This window comes from Gekko japonicus, unplaced genomic scaffold (genome assembly GCF_001447785.1).
Source record: "Gekko japonicus isolate JY-2015 unplaced genomic scaffold, Gekko_japonicus_V1.1 scaffold54, whole genome shotgun sequence".
Taxonomy (NCBI): Eukaryota; Metazoa; Chordata; class Lepidosauria; order Squamata; family Gekkonidae; genus Gekko; species Gekko japonicus.
Genome location: NW_015167058.1, coordinates 1,928,342 through 1,950,888, shown reverse-complemented (window position 1 = coordinate 1,950,888; position 22,547 = coordinate 1,928,342). Strand labels below are relative to the sequence as shown.

General features: G+C 42.6%; 1 protein-coding gene across 1 annotated transcript in view; it reads left to right on the top strand.

Annotated features, from left to right (window-relative positions):
• PQLC1 (PQ loop repeat containing 1) overlaps positions 1 to 14,016 on the top strand; it is a 93,932-nt gene extending 79,916 nt beyond the window's left edge. Inside the window, exon 6 of the mRNA XM_015412480.1 lies at positions 13,512 to 14,016. Within this exon, the coding sequence (XP_015267966.1) occupies positions 13,512 to 13,719 (208 nt within the window). The 3' untranslated portion in view covers positions 13,720 to 14,016. The remainder of the gene's footprint in view (positions 1 to 13,511) is intronic.
• Positions 14,017 to 22,547: the final 8,531 nt, after the last annotated feature.

Here is a 22,547-nt window from a genome sequence, read left to right as displayed (position 1 = left end):
GGGGTGTGCGTTATGAGGATTAGTATGGGGTTGCCAACCTCCTGGTGGCACCTGAAGACTATCTGTGTTAAATACTGGGTTTTGGACGCATTGCAGTGATCAGCTCTAGTTTATTTAGTGATTTCAGGAACACAACAAGGACACCCAGACACACTCCCTAGGATAGGCTATTTACATTACACTGTTTATCTATAGGTCAATTCCAGGATCCTGGTCAGCTATTGTTCTTGGGGAGCAAGCTCACCCAGTTCAAGGTCCACATTCAGGGATGGCTTAGGCTCAATAAATAACTATCTGCTATTACATTTGATCTCCAGACAACCAAGATCCATTCCTCTGGAGAAAAACAGCTGCTTTGGAGGGTGGGTTCTATGGCATTATACCCTGCTGAAGACCCTCCTCTCCCCAGGCTCCACTCCCCAAATCTCCAGGAATTTCCCAACCCAGAGATGGCAACCCTATCAGAGAGGGGCTAAAATTGGAGATGTCAAGGGTACATGTGTGTACATTTAGTTAAGGCAACCCTATCAGGCAAACATTTAGATAGGCAACCCTATCAGAGAGGGGCTAAAATTGGAGATGTCAGGGGTACATGTGTGTACACTTAGTTAAGGACCTTTCCCATCATGCTTTGAGCACTATAGAGAGATGCCCTTATGCCCTTAAGATCCTGGACACACGCACGCATGTGCACCTCTTGCCAAATGAAGTGGCCATTGCTTTTTTTTTTAAGGTTGAGCTGCGACTGGCACATTCCAAGATGATTCTGTATTCGTTTGAAGTGTGCAGCCTAGAGTTCACTCTGGACCTTCCCTCTGAAACCTCATCATATCTCACCATGGAAGGGTGCTCTTCCCTGCCCCCCTGCATAGTTGGCTGCAACAAACCATTTGGATTACGTTATCCATTCACTCGGGGATATAGTTTCTGCTTCATGCCAAAGCCCCCAAAATAGCCATTGAAGCTCTTCCTTCCCAATTCTAGTTAACTAGTTTTTTTCCTGTATAGATGAGGGCTGTGCATACGGCCAGCTCTTGAGGTTGTCAGCGCTGCAGTAATGCCGTAGAGATTGCTACAAAATGACATAAGACATTCCTTCCAAAGGTTGTGCACAGAGGCATGCTGGAATGAGTTTTAAATTTAGAACTCCTCGTGGCTGACCAACATTTACACTCTCAGCTTCTGAAGAGGCACTAATACCATCTTATTATGAAAGTCCATATTTTTATGCGCAGGATGAATACATCTGATTGGAAAGGTTTGTAAACTACCCATGCTTTGAACTGTACTCCTTTAGCAAAAATGCTACTTGGAGACTTGGAATGTGAATTGCATTGATGCCAAGATGCCAGTCTGAATTCTGTATTGCAGTTAAATTGCCAGTGGTATCTTGGGTTTCATTCCTTTATATTTTCCTCTGCCTCGGCTGGCAACCATTGGGAGTAATGGAGATATGGGCGGGCATCATCAACCAACAGCATTATATCACTCCTGGGGGAAACCTGGAAATGACAGCAGTAAACCATAGAATTTCTGGCAATTTCTAGAGCAGACTGACACCACTTGTGGGTTTTCCCTGGAAGTGACAACTACTGCCAGCCAACAGCTATTTTTTAAACTCCCCCCCCCTCCTGCTGTCCACCGTAGCAGGAAACAGGAGGCAGGGGTGGGGGATCTCCCGCCCCTGGCAGGAAACCAGCAACCCTGCTCTTGCCTCAGTCCTACCAGATACATGCCTGACTTTGCAACTTCTGGTTAAGGAGATCCCAAAGCACTTTAGTCTGTTTGATACAAGATGTATTGTGTGCATATGGAGAGAGAGTTCCAAGTATATAAATGGGGGAGGGGGCCATATCCTAAGCAGGTCTACTCAAAAGTAAGTCCCATTTTATTCAGTGGGGCTTATTCCCAGGAAAGTGTTCTTGAGAGTGCAGCCTTTGTTTAGTAATGTACTATGAGTAAGCTTGTGAACTTGAGATTTCCATAGCAGCATTTTATTTCATACTTAACTTGTTGTTGTTCAGTCGCACAGTCGAGTCCGACTCTTCGCGACCCCATGGACTAGATCCCGCCAGGCCCTCCTGTCTTCCGCTGTCCTCTGAAGTTTGCTCAGTTTCATGTTCGTTGCATCGATGACACTGTCTAACCATCTCATCCTTTGCCGTCCCCGTCTTCTTTGACCTTCAATCTTTCCCAGCATCAGGGTCTTCTCCAGTGAGTGCTCCCTTCTCATTTGGTGGCCAAAGTATTTGAGCTTCAGTTTCATTATCTGGCCTTCCAGGGAACAGTCAGGGTTGATTTCTTTGAGGATTGACTGATTTGTTCTTCTTGCAGTCCAAGGGACTCTCAAGAGTCTTCTCCAGCACCATAGTTCAAAAGAATCTATTCTTCGGCGCTCGGCCTTCCTTATAGTCCAGCTCTCGCAGCCATACATGACTACTGGGAATACCATTGCTTTGACCATGCGGACTTTTGTTGGCAGGGTGATGTCTCTACTTTTTATCATGCTGTTTAGGTTCGCCATCGCTTTCCTCCCAAGGAGCAGGCGTCTTTTAATTTCATGGCTGCAGTCACAGTCTGCGGTGATCTGGGATCCCAGGAACGTGAAGTCTGTCACTACTTCCACGACTTCCCCTTCTATTTGCCAAGGAGTGATGGGGCCGGATGCCATGATCTTAGTTTTTTTGATGTTGAGCTTCAAGCCCACTTTTGCGCTCTCCTCTTTTACTCTGAGCAAGAGGCTCTTTAGATCCTTTTCACTTTCAGCCATTAGAGTGGTATCATCTGCATATCTGAGGTTGTTGATCTTTTCCCCAGCAATCTTAATTCCCGCTTGTGATTCATCCAGGCCAGCATTTCGCATGATGTACTCTGCATATATATTAAATAAGCAAGGTGACAGTATACATCCTTGTCGTACTCCTTTTCCTATGCTGAACCAATCAGTTGTTCCGTATCCGGTTCTAACTGTCGCTTCTTGGCCCTTATACAGGTTTCTCAAGAGACATGTGAGGTGGTCTGGTACTCCCATCTCTTTAAGGACCTGCCATAGTTTGTTGTGATCCACACAGTCAAAGGCTTTAGCATAGTCAATGAAGCAGAAGTAGATATTTTTCTGGTACTCTCTTGCTTTCTCCATAATCCAGCGAATGTTGGCAATATGATCTCTCGTTCCTCTACCTCTTCGAAACCCAGCTTGTACTTCTGGTAGTTCTCTATCCACGTACTGTTGAAGCCTAGCTTGTAGGATCTTGAGCATGACCTTGCTAGCGTGTGATATGAGTGCAATTGTGCGATAGTTTGAACATTCCTTGGCGTTGCCCTTCTTTGGGATTGGAATGTATACTGATCTTTTCCAATCCTGTGGCCACTGTTGCGTTTTCCAAATTTGCTGGCAAATGGAGTGCAGCACTTTAACAGCATCATCTTCTAAGACTTTGAATAGCTCAGCTGGAATACCATCACCTCCACTAGCTTTGTTGTTAGCAATGCTTTCTAAGGCCCATTTAACTTCACATTCCAGGATGTCTGGCTCAAGGTCAGTGATTATACCGTCGTGTTTGTCAAGGACATTGAGGTCTTTCTTGTATAGTTCTTCTGTGTATTCTTGCCATCTTTTCCTAATCTCTTCTGCTTCTGTTAGGTCCCTACCGTTTTTGTCCTTTATCATGGCCAGCTTTGCATGGAACGCTCCCTTGATTTCTCCAATTTTCTTGAAGAGATCTCTAGTCCTTCCCATTCTATTGTTTTCTTCTATTACTTTGCACTGTTCATTCAGGAAGGCCTCCTTATCTCTCCTTGCTGTTCTCTGGAAATCTGCGTTCAGTTGGGTAAATCTTTCCTTTTCGCCTTTGCCTTTCGCTTTCCTTCTTTCCTCTGCTATTTGTAAAGCCTCATCAGAAAGCCATTTTGCTTTCTTGCATTTCTTTTTCTTTGGTATGGTGGTGATTGCTGCCTCCTGTACGATGTCACGAACCTCTGTCCATAGTTCTTCAGGCACTCTATCTATCAAATCCAGACCCTTGAATCTATTCTTCACCTCTACTGTATATTCATCAGGGATGCGATCTAGGTCAAACCTGAATGGCCTCGTGGTTTTCCCGATTTTCTTCAGTTTAAGTCTGAATTTTGCAATGAGTAGCTCATGATCTGAACCACAGTCAGCTCCAGGTCTTGTTTTTACTGACTGGATAGAGCTTCTCCATCTTTGACTGCAAATTATATAGTCAATCTGATTTCGGTGTTGCCCATCTGGTGATGTCCATGTGTAGAGTCGCCTCTTAGGTTGTTGGAAAAGGGTGTTCGCTATGACCAGTGTGTTCTCTTGACAAAACTCTGTTAACCTTTGCCCTGCTTCATTTTGCTTTCCAAGGCCAAACTTGTCTGTTATTCCGGTTACCTTTTGACTTCCTACTTTAGCATTCCAGTCCCCTATGATGATGAGGACATCATTTTTTGGTGTTAGTTCTAGGAGGTGTTGTAGGTCTTCATAGAACCGGTCCACTTCAGCCTCTTCTGCATCAGTGGTTGGGGCATAGACTTGGATTACTGTGATGTTGAATGGTTTGCCTTGGAATCGGACAGAAATCATTCTGTCATTTTTGAGATTGTATCCCAGTACTGCCTTTTGCACTCTCTTGTTGACTATAAAGGCCACACCATTTTTTCTACGAGATTCCTGGCCACAGTAGTAGATATAATGGTCTTCTGAGTTAAATTTGCCCATTCCTGTCCACTTTAGTTCACTGATTCCTAAGATATCGATGTTCAGTCTTGCCATCTCATTTTTGATCACGTCAAGCTTACCTTGATTCATAGATCTTACATTCCAGGTTCCTATGTAGTATTGTTCTTTGCAGCATCGGACTTTCCTTTCACCATCAGACACATCCACAACTGAGCGTCCTTTCGGCTTTGGCCCAGCCGCTTCACTCTTTCTGGGGTTACTTGTACTTGCCCTCTGCTCTTCCTCAGTAGCATATTGGACACCTTCCGACCTGAGGGGCTCGTCTTCCGGTGTCATATCTTTTAGCCTTTTGATACTGTCCATGGGGTTTTCTCGGCAAACATACTGGAGTGGGTTGCCATTACCTTCTCCAGGGGGATCACGCTTGGTCTGAGTTCTCTGCTGTGGCCTGCCCGTCTTGGGTGGCCCTTCACGGCATAGCCCACAGCTTCATTGAACTATGCAAGCCCCCTCGCCACGACAAGGCAGTGATCCATGAGGGGGCATACTTAACTAGACTATTACATATCTGTGTCAGAAAACTCTCAAATGCTATGCTAGTGACTTTTCTTTCTAGACAATCACAACATTATAGGTCAGTATTATATAGATTATAGGTCAGTATTATAGTAAGATTATAGGTCAGTATTATAAAAGCTCCACTTTCCAGGTAATTGAGTTTGGGTACGTATACCTGCATACAGCGTTCTTGTTTGAATTTGGTCCTTTTACTTACAGCAACAGTGGACTAGTCTTAGAACACAAGGTGGTCGCAAACTCACATCACATCATGGGGAGGGGGGCGCGGCCCAGTGGAACAGCCTCTACTTTGCATGCAGAAAGTCTCAGGTTTAATCCCCAGCCTCTCCGGTTTAAAAGTACCTGGCAGTAGTAGGTGATGTGAATGATCTGTACCTGAGACTCTGGAAAGCCGCTGCCAGTCTGGGTAGACAATGCTGACTTTGATGGATCAATGGCCTAACTCAGTAAAAGGCAGCTTCATCAGTGTTCATCTGTGTTCTTGTATTGAAAAAAACTTTTAGTATTTTGATATCTAGTGGCTGTACAGGGAATAAAATTAGCACTGGTCTTTGCATCTTATGGCAAGGATGTAATTACAACCAGAGTAGTAATGTAGCCAGGTTTTAAAAATTTGTGTACTGGTATGTTTGGTCAATCCACTCTGCAATTTGTAAAATTGTATAATTGTGTAATTCTTGACTGTCTTTTTGCCTTTCTTTGTTTTTGATGGGAAATAACCATGTAGCAAATGTCTTGAACAAGCAGAAAAGCTCCAAGAACAGAGGGTAAAATGATATCTTGTTCTGGAAAAGGGCGAAGTAGCATAAACGGTTGGACCACAGACAGATGACACTAATAAAAGGGAAAATTCAACTGGGAGTTTTATGAGTCAGTAAATGTTTAGAGTCGAGACTACTACGAAAATGAACATTTTATATCACACAATGGAGTAATGGCCCACCTGAGGAGAAAGACAGGCTTATCTGTTTGGGATGGGGTGAACAGAAGTTCTGGAGATGGTATGTTTGTAAACCCATATTTCCATAGCTTGTACTGTAGAAACAATGTTGTGTTTATCTCATGGCAATAAGCCTGCAATTGAGGTTAAAGCCATTTTGTCTGTATCCTAGGCTCACAAACCTGACCCATGGGAGCTTCTTTGCCCTTTAGTAACTATGCATTTGGAATTTTTTTGCAACTGAGAATCCCCACAATTTTGTTGTTGAGAAACGAAAGGCATATGAGTATATGACAGAAGCTCTTAAACCCCATAGATGGAAGGTACTTTTAGCAGATCAGACATGTATACTAGCTGTCCTGGTGTTATAATGACTGTTGAGGAAATGACCACCATAAACAATTGACAGTCCTTTCCAGTTGATGCTGCTGCCTGCATTTGTCAGATGTATCGAGTAATATGCAACAGCTTAGTCTTTCAATTGAGTATCTTTCTTCTGCTTGGTATTGAATCCTTCCCTCTCATGACCAGAAAAAGACTATGCCCGCTCCAAATCAGGTGGGTGCTCTAATGGATGGTATCCATTTTGTTTAGTTGCAGAATAGTGCTCTGCCAGAGGCACAGAGCAATAGTTTACGTATAACAGTAAACGCTGGCTTGGAGCCATCGGTTGGAGCAGTTTCAGAGTTATCAGTGACTTCCCTTTTAGCCCCAAGCTGCTATAGTTTGCCATTATGTTTGAGATGGCAAGCAGTAATTTGCACATCCCATCTATATCTGGATTTCTATCCATGGTTTGAATCTGGATTGCAGTCCAAGATTGGCAGGGTGACAGTGAAGAAAGTGGAGAAAAGGGAGTGTGCGTGCACAAAGTTTGGCCCTGTGTGAACAAGCTATGGTTTGGCATTACATCTGAACTGTCCTTGAGTTGTATTACTACCAGCTGTTAAAGATGCCCATTTTAATATAGGAATATGGGTCAAATCGAGTTCGTCATTAAAAGCTGCAACTTGGCATAGGAACTAATGTTTCAGTTTATATTGCTGTTTTCTCACTGTGCCTATCACTTTTTGGGTAAGCCCGTCACAGAGATCTGCTTTGAATCTGTTCTTGTGAATGGCCTCTCCTCATGAACTTTTCCTCTTCTGGTTGTTCTTGCAGCACTTTAAGTCCACACTTGAGTTCACTCGTTTCTCATTGAAATATTTTAGTTTGGCTAAATAAAACGATGACAACATTGGGTAACTGATATGGTAGAACAGAATGCAGAAGGTTACTGGAGCATCAGCCGGGGTCAAGTTCCCTGAGCAATGTGGTAATGGTCATGAATGCTGTGCTGCATACCGTTCTTTGCGGGCAGTCTTGTTTGTGCAAGTTGGAAAGTGAAATCAAACAACAGAATGTATTTCCTAGTTCTCTTAGAGAGAACAGGGACATGGAACATTTTTTTCCCCATGTAACTATGTGGCTACTAGAAATAATAACCTTGTTATAAAGCTTTAGTGTAAGACTGTGGGGAAATTAATTTTATTCTTCATGCTAAGCCTGACCCAAAGCTAGTGATATGTAATGCATTTCCTGCAGAAGGGATCATCTTTCTGCTGGTTTTGACTTTTTAAAAGGAATTGTAATCCCCTGCCCCCAACATAAAATGTTCAAAGATTTTATTTTTAAGGAGGTTTAAAAAGTGCACTAAGCAAGTAAACACTGCTGTGAAGGAAAGTTCAGCCTTGCTGGTGTTCATGACCTAGAGCATACTTTCAAATAGTAAAGTATAGACGTAATTATAAATGAAAAGGTAACAAAATGATGTATGGTACAACTGGAAGTAAAGACGTAAGTATAAATGAAAAGGTAACAAAATGATGTAGGAGTGGGGAAACTGTGTTGCTAGTCTTGCATGCATAACATAAAGATGCTGTAAAACTCATACCAGACTGCATCAGCAATTTATCTATTAAAATATGTTTATGCTGCCTTTCAGTGATTCGAACAGCATATAATAAAACTAGAATGGACAAAACCATCCTTTAGGAAATACGGGAGTAAAAGTCACTTGTAGTGTCAGTTGCTTTTTCTTTCTTCAGCTTGCAGGTAACAACATGCAAAGTGTAACAAAGAAAATGTGTCTCCTTGTTTGATATGGTGTTTCTTACCAGGATTCGAGTACCCTGGATATCTTTCACTATCTTTTCAAAATACTTGACTAAGAAAGAGTCTAATCTGAAGTGAGAGGGTGAAGGGGTTTCTTCTGTCCCCTGAGCACTGATTTCCATAGCATCAAAAATATTCATCCTGTCATGTTTTCAAATCTACATGTTGGAAAATCCTTTATTTGCAGTAAATGCAGTCTTATGCATTGCATAACTTGAACATTGCATTTGCATACCATTGTTTAAACTAGCATTTTGAAAAGCTCAGCTATAGGGAGGCGTGTTGTCACTAGATACCATGGTAGTGAATTACATCGCTGGGAAGTGCTATTTTTGTTGCTTGGGCCGCTGGCAATAACATCTTTTTTTGAGCAGCTCCCACTTCCTTTGTTACCTCTGGCATGTGTGTTGTTGCAAAACCTTATGTTCCTCTTGCTCCTCAACCAGCCATGCTGCAACATGGCTCACCATACTTACGATCCCTGTCTAGTGCACTTTCTTTCTGTTTTCCTTGCAGCTACAAAGCTGTTAACAATTTCCTAATTGCTGGCTCCTTTCGGTGACCCAAAAGACCTGGGCCAGGGGAGCCGCCTGGAGATCTGCAGCAAAATGTATTCCTTCTACAGTGCAAAAACAAGGTTCTCTGAGGAAAGAGTCCCTGCAATTTTAGGAGCGGGAGCTGGTCCATGGGGTCGCAAAGAGTCGGACTCGACTGTGCGACTGCACAACAACAACATATTAAGAGCCCTTAGGGTAGGGTTGCCAGCTCTGGGTTGGGAACTACCTGGAGATTTTAGGGGTGGAGGCTGAGGAGGGCAGGGTTTGGGGAGGAGGGGGACATCAGTGCCATAGAGTCCACCTTCCAAAGTGACCATTTTTCTTTCACGTGAACTGCTCTCTGTCGCCTAGAGATCAGCTGTACTCCCAGGAGATCTCCAGCTACCGCCTGGAGGTTGGCAACCTTCTTAGGTTGTTATGTAATTGTTACTGAGTTTAAGTAATTTGGCATTCAATATTTTCTCTGTGTTTCTGTACGGAATCTTTCATCTTTGGTCGGGCCGCCTTTCAGTAGAGTGTGAACATGAGGTTTGTACTGTTCCACCCGCCGGCAGCTCCCAAGAGTCAATGCCTGCCTTGGTATTGACCACGAAGAAGGCTTTTCATTCTCTAAAATAAAACTCACTCTAGAGGGGTTGCCCTGTTTGTTTGTGGAAGCCCAAACAAAAAGAAAGCTGTGTGGCTTCTTAAAGACTTTATTAGCACCTTAAAGACTAACAAAATATGTGGCAGGGTATGAGCTTTCTTGAGTTACTAACACGGCTACCCATCTTGATCTAGCAAGTTTATTGTAGCATAAACTTTTGTAGGCATGGGTCCACACATCTGACAAAGTGGGCTTAACCTCATGAAAGCTGATGCAGCAATGAATGCGTGTTAGTTTTTAATGTGCTAGGAGACTCTTCTAAATTTTCTTTAGTGACTCTTTACATTCTGTGATTTCTGGGTTCTGCAAAATATGAGCCCCTCCCAGAATCTAAAGATTCCTGAAGCTTCCATGGTACAACACTAAACGTATGGTGTCTTTATATCATGTCAAAAATTTCCCTGTTGAAATTTACCATCAGTACAGCCTTATTTTATGTTCTTTGTACATTACCTGGGGTGGGGGGGTCAGATGTTTGGTAGCTAAGATGTGACTTTTAGAAGTTGTGGACCTGATTTTCCAAAGTTAGCCAGGGTCAAAGATAGCTTTGGCTGGGATCGCAGAGTCTTCTTAGCATATTTCCTGCTTGTTAAAAAATGCCTCCTGTATCTTTCATGAAACAGTTATGTTGTTGTCTATCTCTTCCCCTTTTCCTGAACTAAGAGGGAAATTGTTCCTGCAGAACAGCTGCTCGAAATGGGAAAAATAACCTTTGCGTAATAAAATCCTCCTTATCTGGCCATGAATTTGCTTCCTTCCTTCCAGGCAGATTGTGTGCTACTTCTAGCTTCCTGTCTCTCTGGGGGTTTCATCCCCTCAAAAATAAGATTAATTCTGAGCAGCCATCAGACTTCACAGAAGGCAATCCTTTATTCAGCACACAGAAGATTTCTCCTTCTTTTCCCCTATGCAATTTTGAAAAGATTGGGCAGGAAACAGGACCTTGTGGGTGCAAACTGGTCCTGGCTATCCTTGATATATGCAAAAAAAGTTCTGTTAGTCTGCAAGGGAGATGCAGGTAGCTCAGTGAAGAGAGAATAATTCTGTAAATGAAGCACACATGAAGCAGAAATTTCCACTGTTGTTAATTGTAGTAGATGAGCTTCTGTGATTGGAAGGAGGCAATAGCCCTCCCTTTTCCTTGCCCTCTGGCCAAGATGCACTTTGTTAAATTGGGGCCGTCACAACTGTTTTGCTTTTGTCTCTCCCCCCCCCTTTTGAAATGAGCACACAAAAGATTGATAAATGAGAAGAACAATCTCAACCTGCTGTAAAAAAACGTAGGCACTTACAAAAAAATGTCTAGCAACCTCTATTCTTTTTGGAAGACGGCTGAGCAAGGACTTGTGTGCAGTGAAAGTCTGTAAAGAGAAGTGATGCAAGTTGCTCAGGAGTTGTCTTTTTTACAGGTGTGATTATTGTTAAGCCCCAGGTATGTCTTTAGAAGTTCTGTAATGTCTGTGTGGCAGAAATCCACTGTTAGGGGCAGGAGAGGAATAATTTGTTTTACCCAACTTTCACCCAAATTTACCTGAATACTACTGGCCTGCACCCATTCCCAAAGTCTGAAGATTTAATTGAGCTTAAGTTTTCTTGAGAGACGTGTGGCAATTTCAGCCAGTTCCCCTTTCTGAGGGTCAGGAACAAATTTCAGGGGCCTCAGATGAAGTCATGCCCCCATTTTAAGTGCCCATAATCTTTGGAAGTGTGTGCTTGGATACAATCCATTATTTTTAAGCGATTTCCTTTTTAGCTTAGAGACTATGCTCTGTCAAGAGTGATATTAAACTTTGTTCTCTCAGTCCCATAGCTCTGGTGCACACATGAAATTTGAAAGTGAATACAGGATTTAGCTGCGAACAAGAAGTTCCTGTCATCAAGAATGTTAGGGAATGTGTGTTAGGAAATGTGCAGCATATCCAGCATAGTAAGCGTTCCTTGCCAGGAATTTATATGTGCCCTCCATTCCTTTTGATCACTATCTAGAGATGCTAGCCTTCAGGTGGGACCTGGGGATTACAGCTCATCTCCAGAATACAAGGATCTGTTCTCCTGGAGAAAACGGATGTTTAGGAGGGTGGACTCTATGGCATTGTCCCTCACTGAGGTCCCCGTCCTCCCCAGGCACCATCCCCCAGATCTCCAGTTTGCAACCTTCATTCAGCTCAAGGTTGGCTGCTGTGCTCCAGCCATGATCTCCTGTGGCTCTTTCCCCCGGCTTGGAAACCAGGCTCAGGACTGAGGTCCCCCTCCTCCCCAGGCTTCGTCCCCACATCTCCTGGAGTTTCCCAACCTGGAGTTGGCAGCCCTACCCCCCCCCATCCCCCGCTGCGAGCCAGGGGAGGCCTGGCAACACTATCAGCGTCCTCGGTTGCCGTTCATGCAGTAGAGAGAGAGATGTATGTATATGCAGAAATGCTTGAATTCGGGGCTTTCAGCATTTTCCTCAGCTGTGTATTTGTTGCAGGGGAAAATATCTTTTTGGTGGCCTCAGTGATCACACTTGTCCCATGTTCGTGCACAACTGTTATCCAACCACCTGTGGACTTTACGGGCTTTCCCATTTTGCCCTCCCATTGCAGTCCATCAGACTCCACCACATTTTGTTTCTGGGAGTTTGTAGACCCTTCAGGAACAGCACCAGGGCAAAGTGGGGGTCTGCGGGGGGAGGTGGGAATCAGAAATCACTGCTCCATCGGCCAAAGATTTGCCAAGTGTGTGCCTTAGATACACATCGGATACCTTTACAGTCTGCCCGAAGCTCGGGATTGGCTGCTGTGCTTCAGCCACGCTCACCAGCAACCTTACAAAGGATTCAGTCCCAGGGAACTCAGTGGCTCTTTTCCTGCTTAGGAAGCCGGCTCAGGATCGTGCTGCCCTTTGTGTCTCTTGGCTGACCGGAATATAAACTAGCCACGCTTAGCTTCTGTCTCTGCCTCCCTTTTCCTCTCATGCTGGTTAGATGATTGTTGGGCCTTAGCATTATTTTGTCACACACATTAATTCAATTATAGCTGTCTCTCCACACACATGGCATAATATGTTTTTAGGCTATGAACTAATATGTTTTAGGCAATGAACTCCAAAGCTTCCATTAAAATAAAGATTCCATTAAAAAGTCCATCCATTTATAAACTACAATGAACTCCAAAGCTTTTACTGGGTGCGTCTTATCATTCCATTAAAAAGTCCATCCATTTATAATACAGTAAGACCGTTACAGGCACTTACAAAGTGGCAGTGTTTTTAAAACTGTGGAGACTGTGCTAATGAAAACATCTGTTTGCTTTTACATTATAAATTCTGTCTTGGACTCTGTTCACTTTATTCTCACACATAAATTGGGAAGAAAACCAGAATAATAATGTGCTCTCAAAGAAGATCGCAAAGAAGAATTAAAAGAAAATGCAGATTTGATGAAGAGTGCACCCCACTGCCTTCCTTTAAATCAACTGTAACCTGCACAGTTAGAGGCACCTATCTTATTTCTTTCCCTGTATGCATGATCCTATTGTCTGGTGGCTTGGTACTGGATGTACACCAATACAAAGCATGGTAGTGATGTCTGACCAAGAAGGCCTGACTTAAAATTACAGCTTGGATATGCCATGACCTCCTGAAGGCCGACTGACCATAATGGTGCCCTTCACGCATCTTCTGGCCGGCCATTCCACAGGGTTGGGACAGCAACAAACAGGGCTCGGGAATGAACTGCCACTAAAGGTGGCAAGCAACAACCAGCACTTTGGTTTGTGTAGAGAGTGCTGGTATACATTACATTAGGAGATCATAAAGGTTTAATGATGAGCTTTTCCCCTTACAGGCAATGGCCTTCATTTGACTGGACAGTCACAGTACAACAGTTCTTTTGTTACATAAATGAATTTATTTTCAGTTTTCCCTTCTCCTCTTAAAAAAATGCTTTTCTTTCCCTCTCCTCCCTTTCAGTGTAAAGATGGTACTGATGTGGACCAGTGGCGACACTTTCAAGACTGTATACTTCCTTCTCAACCAAGCTCCTTTCCAGTTCTCCATTTGTGGACTTCTCCAAGTCTTTGTGGATATGGCCATCCTGATGCAGGTTTACTTCTTCAGCTGCTACCCCCAGAAGCCAACTTCACACCCAACACACCCAGCCAGTACAAAGGCACTTTAAAGCACAAGGCGGAGGCGTCTATAAGTCACCTGTGTTTGGAAGCAGCCTTGCAGTTTCAGCTCTTAAATACTGCATTTCTGATGGGCTGGAAGAAGAAGAATATTATAACATGGGAAGAGTATCATACCTGGCATTACTTCTAATGATTGGTGTTCCTTGGGTTGCATGCCCACTGGAATGGATTTTTCTCTTTGGGGCTCCAGTGAGGGTTGTCCTTTTTGTATCTATGTACATAACTATGAGTCTTAATCACCTATATCTATATGTGTGTGCATGTATGTATGCACACAAGCATACTCGCAGAGGCTGGATATTAAGTGTTTTCAGTGCTATTTAACAAGAAAAGTCCAGCCGTAAGAATCAGAGAATATTTTGTCTGAACCTTTTATCTATTTATATAAAATTATATGGATAGAACTTTTGGAATATCTGTTAAATATTTTGGATACAATTGATGAAGGCAATGTATTAATCAAAAGCATAAATGTAAAACTGGTTTTTAAAATGGTGGGTGCAACTGATCGAAGATGGATGGGGTGGGGAAAGACTGGAGGTGGGAAATGGCGTAAAGAATCCTATTTTATCAGTTATAAACATATTGATAAGCACATACACATGCACACTGCTGGACCAGTGTGACCAGGAGATATAGTTCACAGTAGCTGGATGTGGTGGGTGGCGAAATGGAAAGTATAAATTAGATGTTCACTGGGTGATGGAAGGAAGGAAGGAAGGAAGGAAGAAGTCTTAGACAGCATCACTTGGTAGAGGTCTTGTTTCTGAAATAGCTGATGTCATTACACGGTTGAGGGAGAAATGTCTGGCAAATAGCGGCATTGTTAAAAGTAGGGTTCACGTCAGGAACTGTATGAAAGTGGCAAAGAGGGAAAGAAACTCAATTTGTAGCTTAGGCCTTACATACAATGCCAGTATATTTATATCAGATTAAAAAACAGCAAATGCATAGATAATGACTCCTCAGTATAGGCACAGTGAAATAACAGAGAGGCACTGGCTGCATTGGGAGTATTGTCAATATATGTGCACCTCAGACTATGGGAAACTACCTGGTTTTTCTCTGTTCTGAGAGAGCAGAAGAGCCTAGAAGGTGGCCATTCTGAGGAATCTATATGTAGAGCAGGTCTCTTCTTTTCCTAAAAAGAAAGCTGAACCTTGACATTTCTCTTTGTATTATTTAATGCCAAATCAGGCCATTTTGTGTTCTGTTGAGAAAATCGTTGCAGTAGGCAATTGCCGGAGCAGAGAATCATGGTACCTGTATTTTTGTGCCCTTTAATGTTACTTAATTTGGGGGGGAGATCCATGAGCCCTCCCTGAAAAGGTGAGAGCAAAGAAGCAGTAAGGGACTGCGTATGATTTGCATGTGGCGCACATTAGGGACAGGGAGGGTATGTGTGTAAAGCATGCTTGCCAATTTCAGACATTTGCATGTCTTTTCTGCGACTTTGGGCTTGGAAACTCAAGAACTACAGAGTTTTGTTTGATTTTGAAACTCTTTGGCTAGTTGCCAAGAGGAGAATGCTTTGACCTCATGAGATGCGAGGTGACTGTGCAGCTGTGTTCCACTTCAGGAACGGTTCCATCATCTTAAAATATATCTATGGTAGCCCAGAAATGTATATTCTTCGCTGTCATAGAAATTCTGCTACAGGACGGCAATTTAGGCCAGCCATAGATCTGTTAAATGGTGGCTTTTATTATGTGTCACTTTGTGCACCTGGACCTTTGATCTACAGAAAACCAGAAGTGTCCTCAGATGGACCTCCTCCCTGCCACCTGATGCATTTGGCTGTGCCAAATTCCTCCCTCTGCCAAAGAGACAGCAAAGTTTCATTGCTGCAATGCAATGAAAACCTATCAGGATTTTTTTGTTTTGAAGGAATTGTTTGCCTTCTGCGCTTAATACATTTGCTTTCCAAATGTTTCATTTGTCAAGTACGGAAAAACCTCAAACTGGCTGGGCTTTATGAAATCCTCCATGTCCGAGGGGCAAATATTGCCGATACGGCAGCTGGATAAGAAGCTGATCCGCCTGTCTTACAGCAAAGAGTGGGCTTCTCCCACCCAGCAGCAGCAAGTAATGGTTCTTTCCCTGCCAGTAACTGGCAAATGAACCAAATCTCAGGAAAGCTGCTTTATTGAGAGCTTGGTATGAAGCATTATGGTTGACCTTTGACTTTGTACTATTGGTTGGCTCCTTTGCTTAGTTCCTTATGCCTGAAGTGACCTTACCAAGCTGATGTTGTCTGGCATGGCAGAATATGAATGTTCCATTGCTTTCCTTTTGACATATGTTCTGGCTGTAGGAACATCTGGGCATTTGTTTTCTATATTATAGGTTTCCACCATGGTTCTGTTTCCCTGGTATGCTGCTGTAATGAGGACTTTATTTCTGGAAGATTTCTTACAATAGCTTGCAATGCTGGGCTTTATTTTTTTGTGAGAAGACCTCCCCCCCACCATTGTTCTTTGAAATGGGGGTGAGGAGTTAAGCCAGTGTGTACGTGTTTGCTTAGCCTGTAAAAGTGCATATCTTTGATGCCTCTGTGTAAAAAAGTATTATTCAAGGTAAAATAAATAGTATTCCGTCTCCCCCTTTCCCTTCCTTCTTCTAGGATGTTGTGTACAGGTTCTTACATGCTGTTGCTTATCCAGAATGCAAACTCTATGGATACATTTCCTTCACAGAAGAGCTGCAAATGCCAGATGAAAAGACAGTAGATTTGTGACGAAAGGTACTTTTAAAAAGTGGCATTTAAAAAGCTGGAGCATGTGGCAGTGAACTTCACTGAATTCTAGATTGCAAACTATTTAGAGGAAGAGTCAAATACTTCTTTTAAGACACATGCCATCTTGACCAACATAATTTAACTCCAGTGAGATCAGAGCTATCTAAGGTGCCTTTAGAATATTCCCACCGTCATGTGGGCAGTTTTGTATCCATCTCCTGTACATCAGGGAGAATGCTGAGATAACTCAGCTGTGCGACTGGGTCTGACTGCCAGGGCCTTTTTGACAGAGTTGGCATCCCCATTTTATTCAGTGGGAAAGACCCATGCAGTTAGCTCCTCTTCGTCATTTAAATGTTCTCCCAACCATGTGGAGCTGCTCTTGGACTAGTGGTTCCTGTGCTGCTGGAAGAATATCTAAAGGGCACCTCAGTGGCTAGAGAACAGATCCCTTTTAAAGTTACAGTTTTTTTATGTGCAAAAGGAATCTGTGTAACAGTGATCACCACAGTTTAGGTATCAATAAATTTAAATGCATCTCTGTTGAATGTATGGTATATTTTTATGATGGTCAAACGCTGTTTATCAGTTGCATTGATTTTTTTTAAAAAATAAATTGATTAATTATGCACATCTTTGCTTTTGTTCTTTCATTGTAAAATGGGAAGGAAGTATACTTGGGTGGGGGTTGAAAGGATTTTAGAATGTTAGAAGAAATCAGAGTTTGTTGCTTCTCTACAAAATTGTGGGCATCAGTGTATATACGTGTGTGTGTGTGTGTGTGTGTGTACAAGCTGCTGCATATTTACATACAAACCAGAATTTACCCTAAAGTTTCTAGGACAGTAACTCTTTAAATGTTAGGCCTCAATTTATGGCAGTATTAGAGAGGAACAACAGAATCTTGGCATCTTAAACAGTATCATGCCTCCCCCCGCACTGTCTCATTCTGTTCAGAACATCAGAGTTATTACTTAATCATTTACATAGCACATTTAAAATCTGGTATTTTAAATGTGCCTTTTCCATATGGATAGTTGAAGCCGAGTTGTTTGGCCAAGGCACTGTGTAGAGAATCATGGTGCAGCAACGCTTTGAACCAAGGTCGAAAATCTCTTTCATTGAACCACATCAGCTCTCACGTTAATTCAAGTAGATAATTTGCCATCATTTGGTAAGAGAAACTAATTCTTATTAGGTACATTCTGATAAATAAATGTAGTCTGCTTGTTTATGTTGTGGAGGAAAGAAATGCTCCATCACTGTTCTTCTTTTCTCCATCATTTGTATAATAAATGTGTTATTAATTTGAGATATCCTACACTGTCTCAGAACAGCAATTCTTTTGAAATGCATTTCTGTCTCCAAAGGATGTACAGTCTAAATAAACAGATAATGATTTTAATATAAAAGGGCTCAATCCCAGGTTTGGGGATGATGCAGTGTTTTGGAGGTCTGTCCAAAAGGTAGATGGAACTTCACTCCTAAGTCCTGGAACACCATTCTTCTTGAGCAGTGGCACTTATTGATAGTGGAATCCTTCAAAGATTGGGGGGGGGGGGCTGGATGGGGACAGAGGCCAGCCCCAACTGTGGAACTGTGGGAAGGTAGTTGGTTCTTCACTACCCACTCCTGAATGTCCCTGTTCAACACATGCATCTTGATTCAGAGAAAGTTAGTCATACTTGAGGCCTCTTGAAATCGGTAGGCCACACTATCTTTCTCAGAACTCAGCAACAAAAAAGGCATATAAAATTATTTCACTTGGTTCAGCTTGGAAAAGCCTGCAGATGTTTCATTTTAACAGCTTCCACCAGCCTCTTGGAGTAGAACAAATATGTGAGAATGCTACTGCAGTAAAAAAAAGGGGGAGGAAGCTTCTACTGTGCTGCAAAGGCTAAATCTCTGGCAACTGAAGCCTGGTTTGAATCCTCGTTTGCACTCAAGGACTTGAATCCCTCTGCAGTCCCTAGCTAATTTATTTGTTGCTAAGGTCTAAAATCTGAGCCCGTCCTAGTCTCTGTATGAGAATTTGCTCTCCAAAGGGCTGATAATCTAAAGATCCAAGAGGTTCAGTACAAAATCAGCTGGTAAACCACGCTGGCCTGTTGTTTAATTTCCCTTGACTTTTGCCAAGTGACAGCGTATTGCCTTTAATCCGGCCAACAATTTTTTGGGGTGTAAAATAGGAAAATGACATTTCATTTATCTAGGATAGCAAATGCAGCCGAGACAGTTCTGCTTGTGCTAGCTGCTATTATCTAAGGCTCCCACTGGCATAGTAGTAAATGGATTAAAGTGGCAGCTGCTGCTATTTTACTGTGAAAATTACAATATTTTATTAGATTTCTCCAGCAGCAAGAGCCTTGTGGAAGCACAAAAATAAGGCCTAGAGTTACCTGAAAGATGAAAAGGGTGGATGGCAATCCTTCCAGAGCTAAAAGCAAGGAAAGATTGTTGCTCCAAGAAATAATTATACCCTGAGTGAATTTCAAGAGGAGACAGCATTGTATAATGACATATACAGATGGATGGTCAAAGTTAATGTTTCGCAAATGTGTTTGAAAGATGCAAGAAGCTGTAGGTAGTGTCAACAGAAATATTAATCACTTTCTCTGGAAGTGTCCAGATGGTGCTTCCTTTATTGCCCAGTAAATTCACAAGAGCACTAGAAATGAAAATGGGAGTGGAAGTATTTGGTTGGCACCAGGGTTTGTCACCAAGGAGGTTGTTTAACTGTCAGGACACTGTTTGCCTGATCTGATCACACTAGTCGAGGCTGCTCAGAGCTCCGCAAGGTATTCATGTAGTTTGTTAGTGACTCCAAGCACCAATTCCATGCAAAACATGTCTAGCATCCACTATTGGAGAGGACGAGAATAAAATGACATGGAATAATCAAGGTGGACAGCCATGTTGGTTTGAAGCAGTAGAACAAATGTTGAGTCCCTTATTTTGGAATAATTTATTATATATAATAATTATTATTTTGGAATAATGTGTTAGTCTATAACTTCATATTGAGCCTAAGGTGGTCAACTCTGACTTGGTAGGAGATTTGCAGCGCAGTGCCCGGGGAGGGAGCCCAGTGGGGATGTGATGCCACAGAGTTGCCCTCCAAAGCTGCCATTTCCTTAGGGGTAACGGATCTCTTTTAGTCTGGGGATCAACTGTAATTCAAGGAGAACTGCAGGGCTGTTAACCCAAATTGTGCCTTTCATGAGTGTCCATCTTAATCCATCTTAATCTAATCACATGAACCAATAATCCCAGAGCCAGGAATGGGTATGCAGTACTGGTGTCATGAGTTTTAGTAGACTCCATCAGATATTGCACAGTATGAAGTGACCAGTACAGGAAATATAGACTAGGTTTAAAAAAACCCATGTTAAATACATATGTTGTACTGATTGCAAATTGTAGCAGAGGTTACTTCTTAAACTATACATTAAAGAGAACTTTTTCAGACAAAGATTGACTTTCATAGAACATTGGTAGATGTCAATCACAAGGGCATGGTTTGAAGGCTCTGTTACTGTCTGTGGTCAGAATACACATGCCCTATAGACATATTGAAGCTGATAAGATGGGGCGGCGGGGGGGGGGGAGAAGCACCTCAGCCCATCATTTAAAATGCCATCATATCTAGTTTGGCCCTAAAGGAAACTGTACAATCTTCAGGCAGGGGAATTAGCAATAACAAGTGTCTACCATCTACTGGAGAACCACGTATCTCCACTCAGGCGGGGCAGAGAGGAGAGAGAGGAGGAAGAGAAGGCTGATGAGATATTGTAGCTACTGATCTTGAAGTCCAAAGAGGTCCAACACGGAGGCAGCAGAGGCAGTAAATAATCCGGAGGGAAAACAAGAGGGCCATGTATTGTGAATTCAGTGGTTCATAAGGAAAAGGTAGCCTTGGAACAGACACAATTCACACTGCTGGGAAGAATTCTGATTCCCAGTTCTAAGGCAAAAATGGTGGTGGCTTGGGAACTGAAGGAGGTGGTGGTAGGGGTAGGTGCCATGCATTGCAGGAGGGTTGGTGGTGGTTCATTAACCTAAATAAGTAAAAACTGAGTTGTCTAAAAAGGGATTGTAAAACGGGGGGGGGGGGTATTCAAACCTGAGTGAAGGTAGGAAATTAAACACAGATAGCGTTAAGTCCTGGAGAAATTAATTGTATATGGTATGGTGACAAAGTCTGTTGTGGCAAAATGTTCACTGCTGAGATCTGGTGTTCCTTAATTACCTACTTTTCTGAGAGATGCTCTTCCCCCCCTGGGATTATACAGAAACTGACTGTCCATTTACAGCTAGTGGGACTGAGTTGTGTGTGGTTTGTTTGTTTGTGATGGTCAGAGATGTGTTCACTTGCTCTAAAAAAATGGAGCAGAGTAGGTCTCTACAGTAAAATGGAAGGGACAGGGAGAAATGGAGGCATTGCAGTAACAGCTCTTGTATTTTACTGGTGTTAAGGAGGTTTATGTATGGTTGGTGACTGGGTGGAAGATCTCCTGGGACTCTGTCCTTGCGTTCCTTGATGGAAGAAAGGAAGTTTATAAATGTAATAAACTAATAAATGCTCTCCTTACACATTACGCTGAAGCAGCTACCACTCAGGAGACAGAGCAGAGACAAGAAATGGTTGTTGTTGTTGGTACGTATGATACAGAATTGCTTTAGATCAGTAAAACAAGAAACAAGATTTAGGCTTTATGTTTTAAGAATTTCATTGTCAATTTTATTTTCAAACGTCTTGGAACAAGTAATAAGGACAAAGTAGCAATTGTAAGCCATGTTCAAAAGGATCAATTGCTGGACAGAAGCAAATCAATTGTTTTTTAAAATAAAGTCAATATTTTGGCAGCTAAGCCCTCAAACCTGGATTTAAGAATGCTGCTTGTTTAAATATGCTCTGAATTTAAAGTTGTTCCCTCATAATCTTCCTGAACATTTGAAGATAAGTTGTACAACAGCCTTCTGCTCCAGTAGAACCCTCTTTTTGCTAGGCTGACGGTGGCTTTACGTTTTGCTCAGATATGAAGCACACGCACACCTTTTCCTTCCTGTTCCTCTTGCCCAGTGCCACCGATCTTCTGATGTTCCCATGTTGAGTCATGGATCCCATGGGGAAGCCCCTTACCGGTTTCTTTGCCTTGAATACCTTGCTCTTGCTCCCAGCAGACCAGAAGCTGTGCGAAGACTTTGGACTACATCTGTAGAGAAACATCACTTGTTGCATTAACACAAAAAGGATGAAGGAAGCAAAGGTAACTTCTGCTTCTCCTCCTGTGAGCAACTCTTTACTGTCCAAAGTTCAGCTACAGCATCTTCTCCTCCCTTCCCCACAGTCAGGTGGGCAAGTTGTTGCATCATCACTGGTTCTTCCTCTTCCCTCTGCATGATGTAACATCCTAAAGCAGCTCAGCATTTCTTCTTTCTGAGCACAGAAGCAGCTGAAACGCTCCTACTTGCTGGCCACAACCTCCCCACCTATGGGCTGCCATCTGTGCTTTTTGCAGGAGAGACCCAACTTTGCCTTTTGGTTCTGGGGCACAGTAGGGCATTTCACCTCCTCCAGCCAGCCACTGAGCTCCCTTAGAGAGACTCTCTTCCTTTTGGAAAACTTTGGGCATGGGATGCTGCAGGATACCAGACATACAGAAATAAAACATTTTGAAACAGAATGTACATTCAGATCTGAGCAAAGGTCTACCGTCCAAACTAGGAAAAGCTTATTGTGGTGTAAATATGTATGTTCACTAAGTAATGCATAAAGAGCTAAAGCACCTGTCAGCAGGCAGCCAAAATAATATAGTTTTTTTCCCTTTTATTAAACAGGAAATCAATAAAACAGGTAAACTAGAGATGGATTTGCTGGTCACTCCCCTGTAACATATATCCCTCTTAATATAAATACATCCTCTACCCTTTCTGTGCACAGTCCATGAGGGTGTACAACAAGACGGATCCATCAGTGGTGCAGGGTTTGGGAAGAAGTATTTTTGTGCAATCTGCTCTTTGCTCCAAATTGCTCCTTTGCAGTCAATAACATGTACTTCACCGTGAATTTGAGCC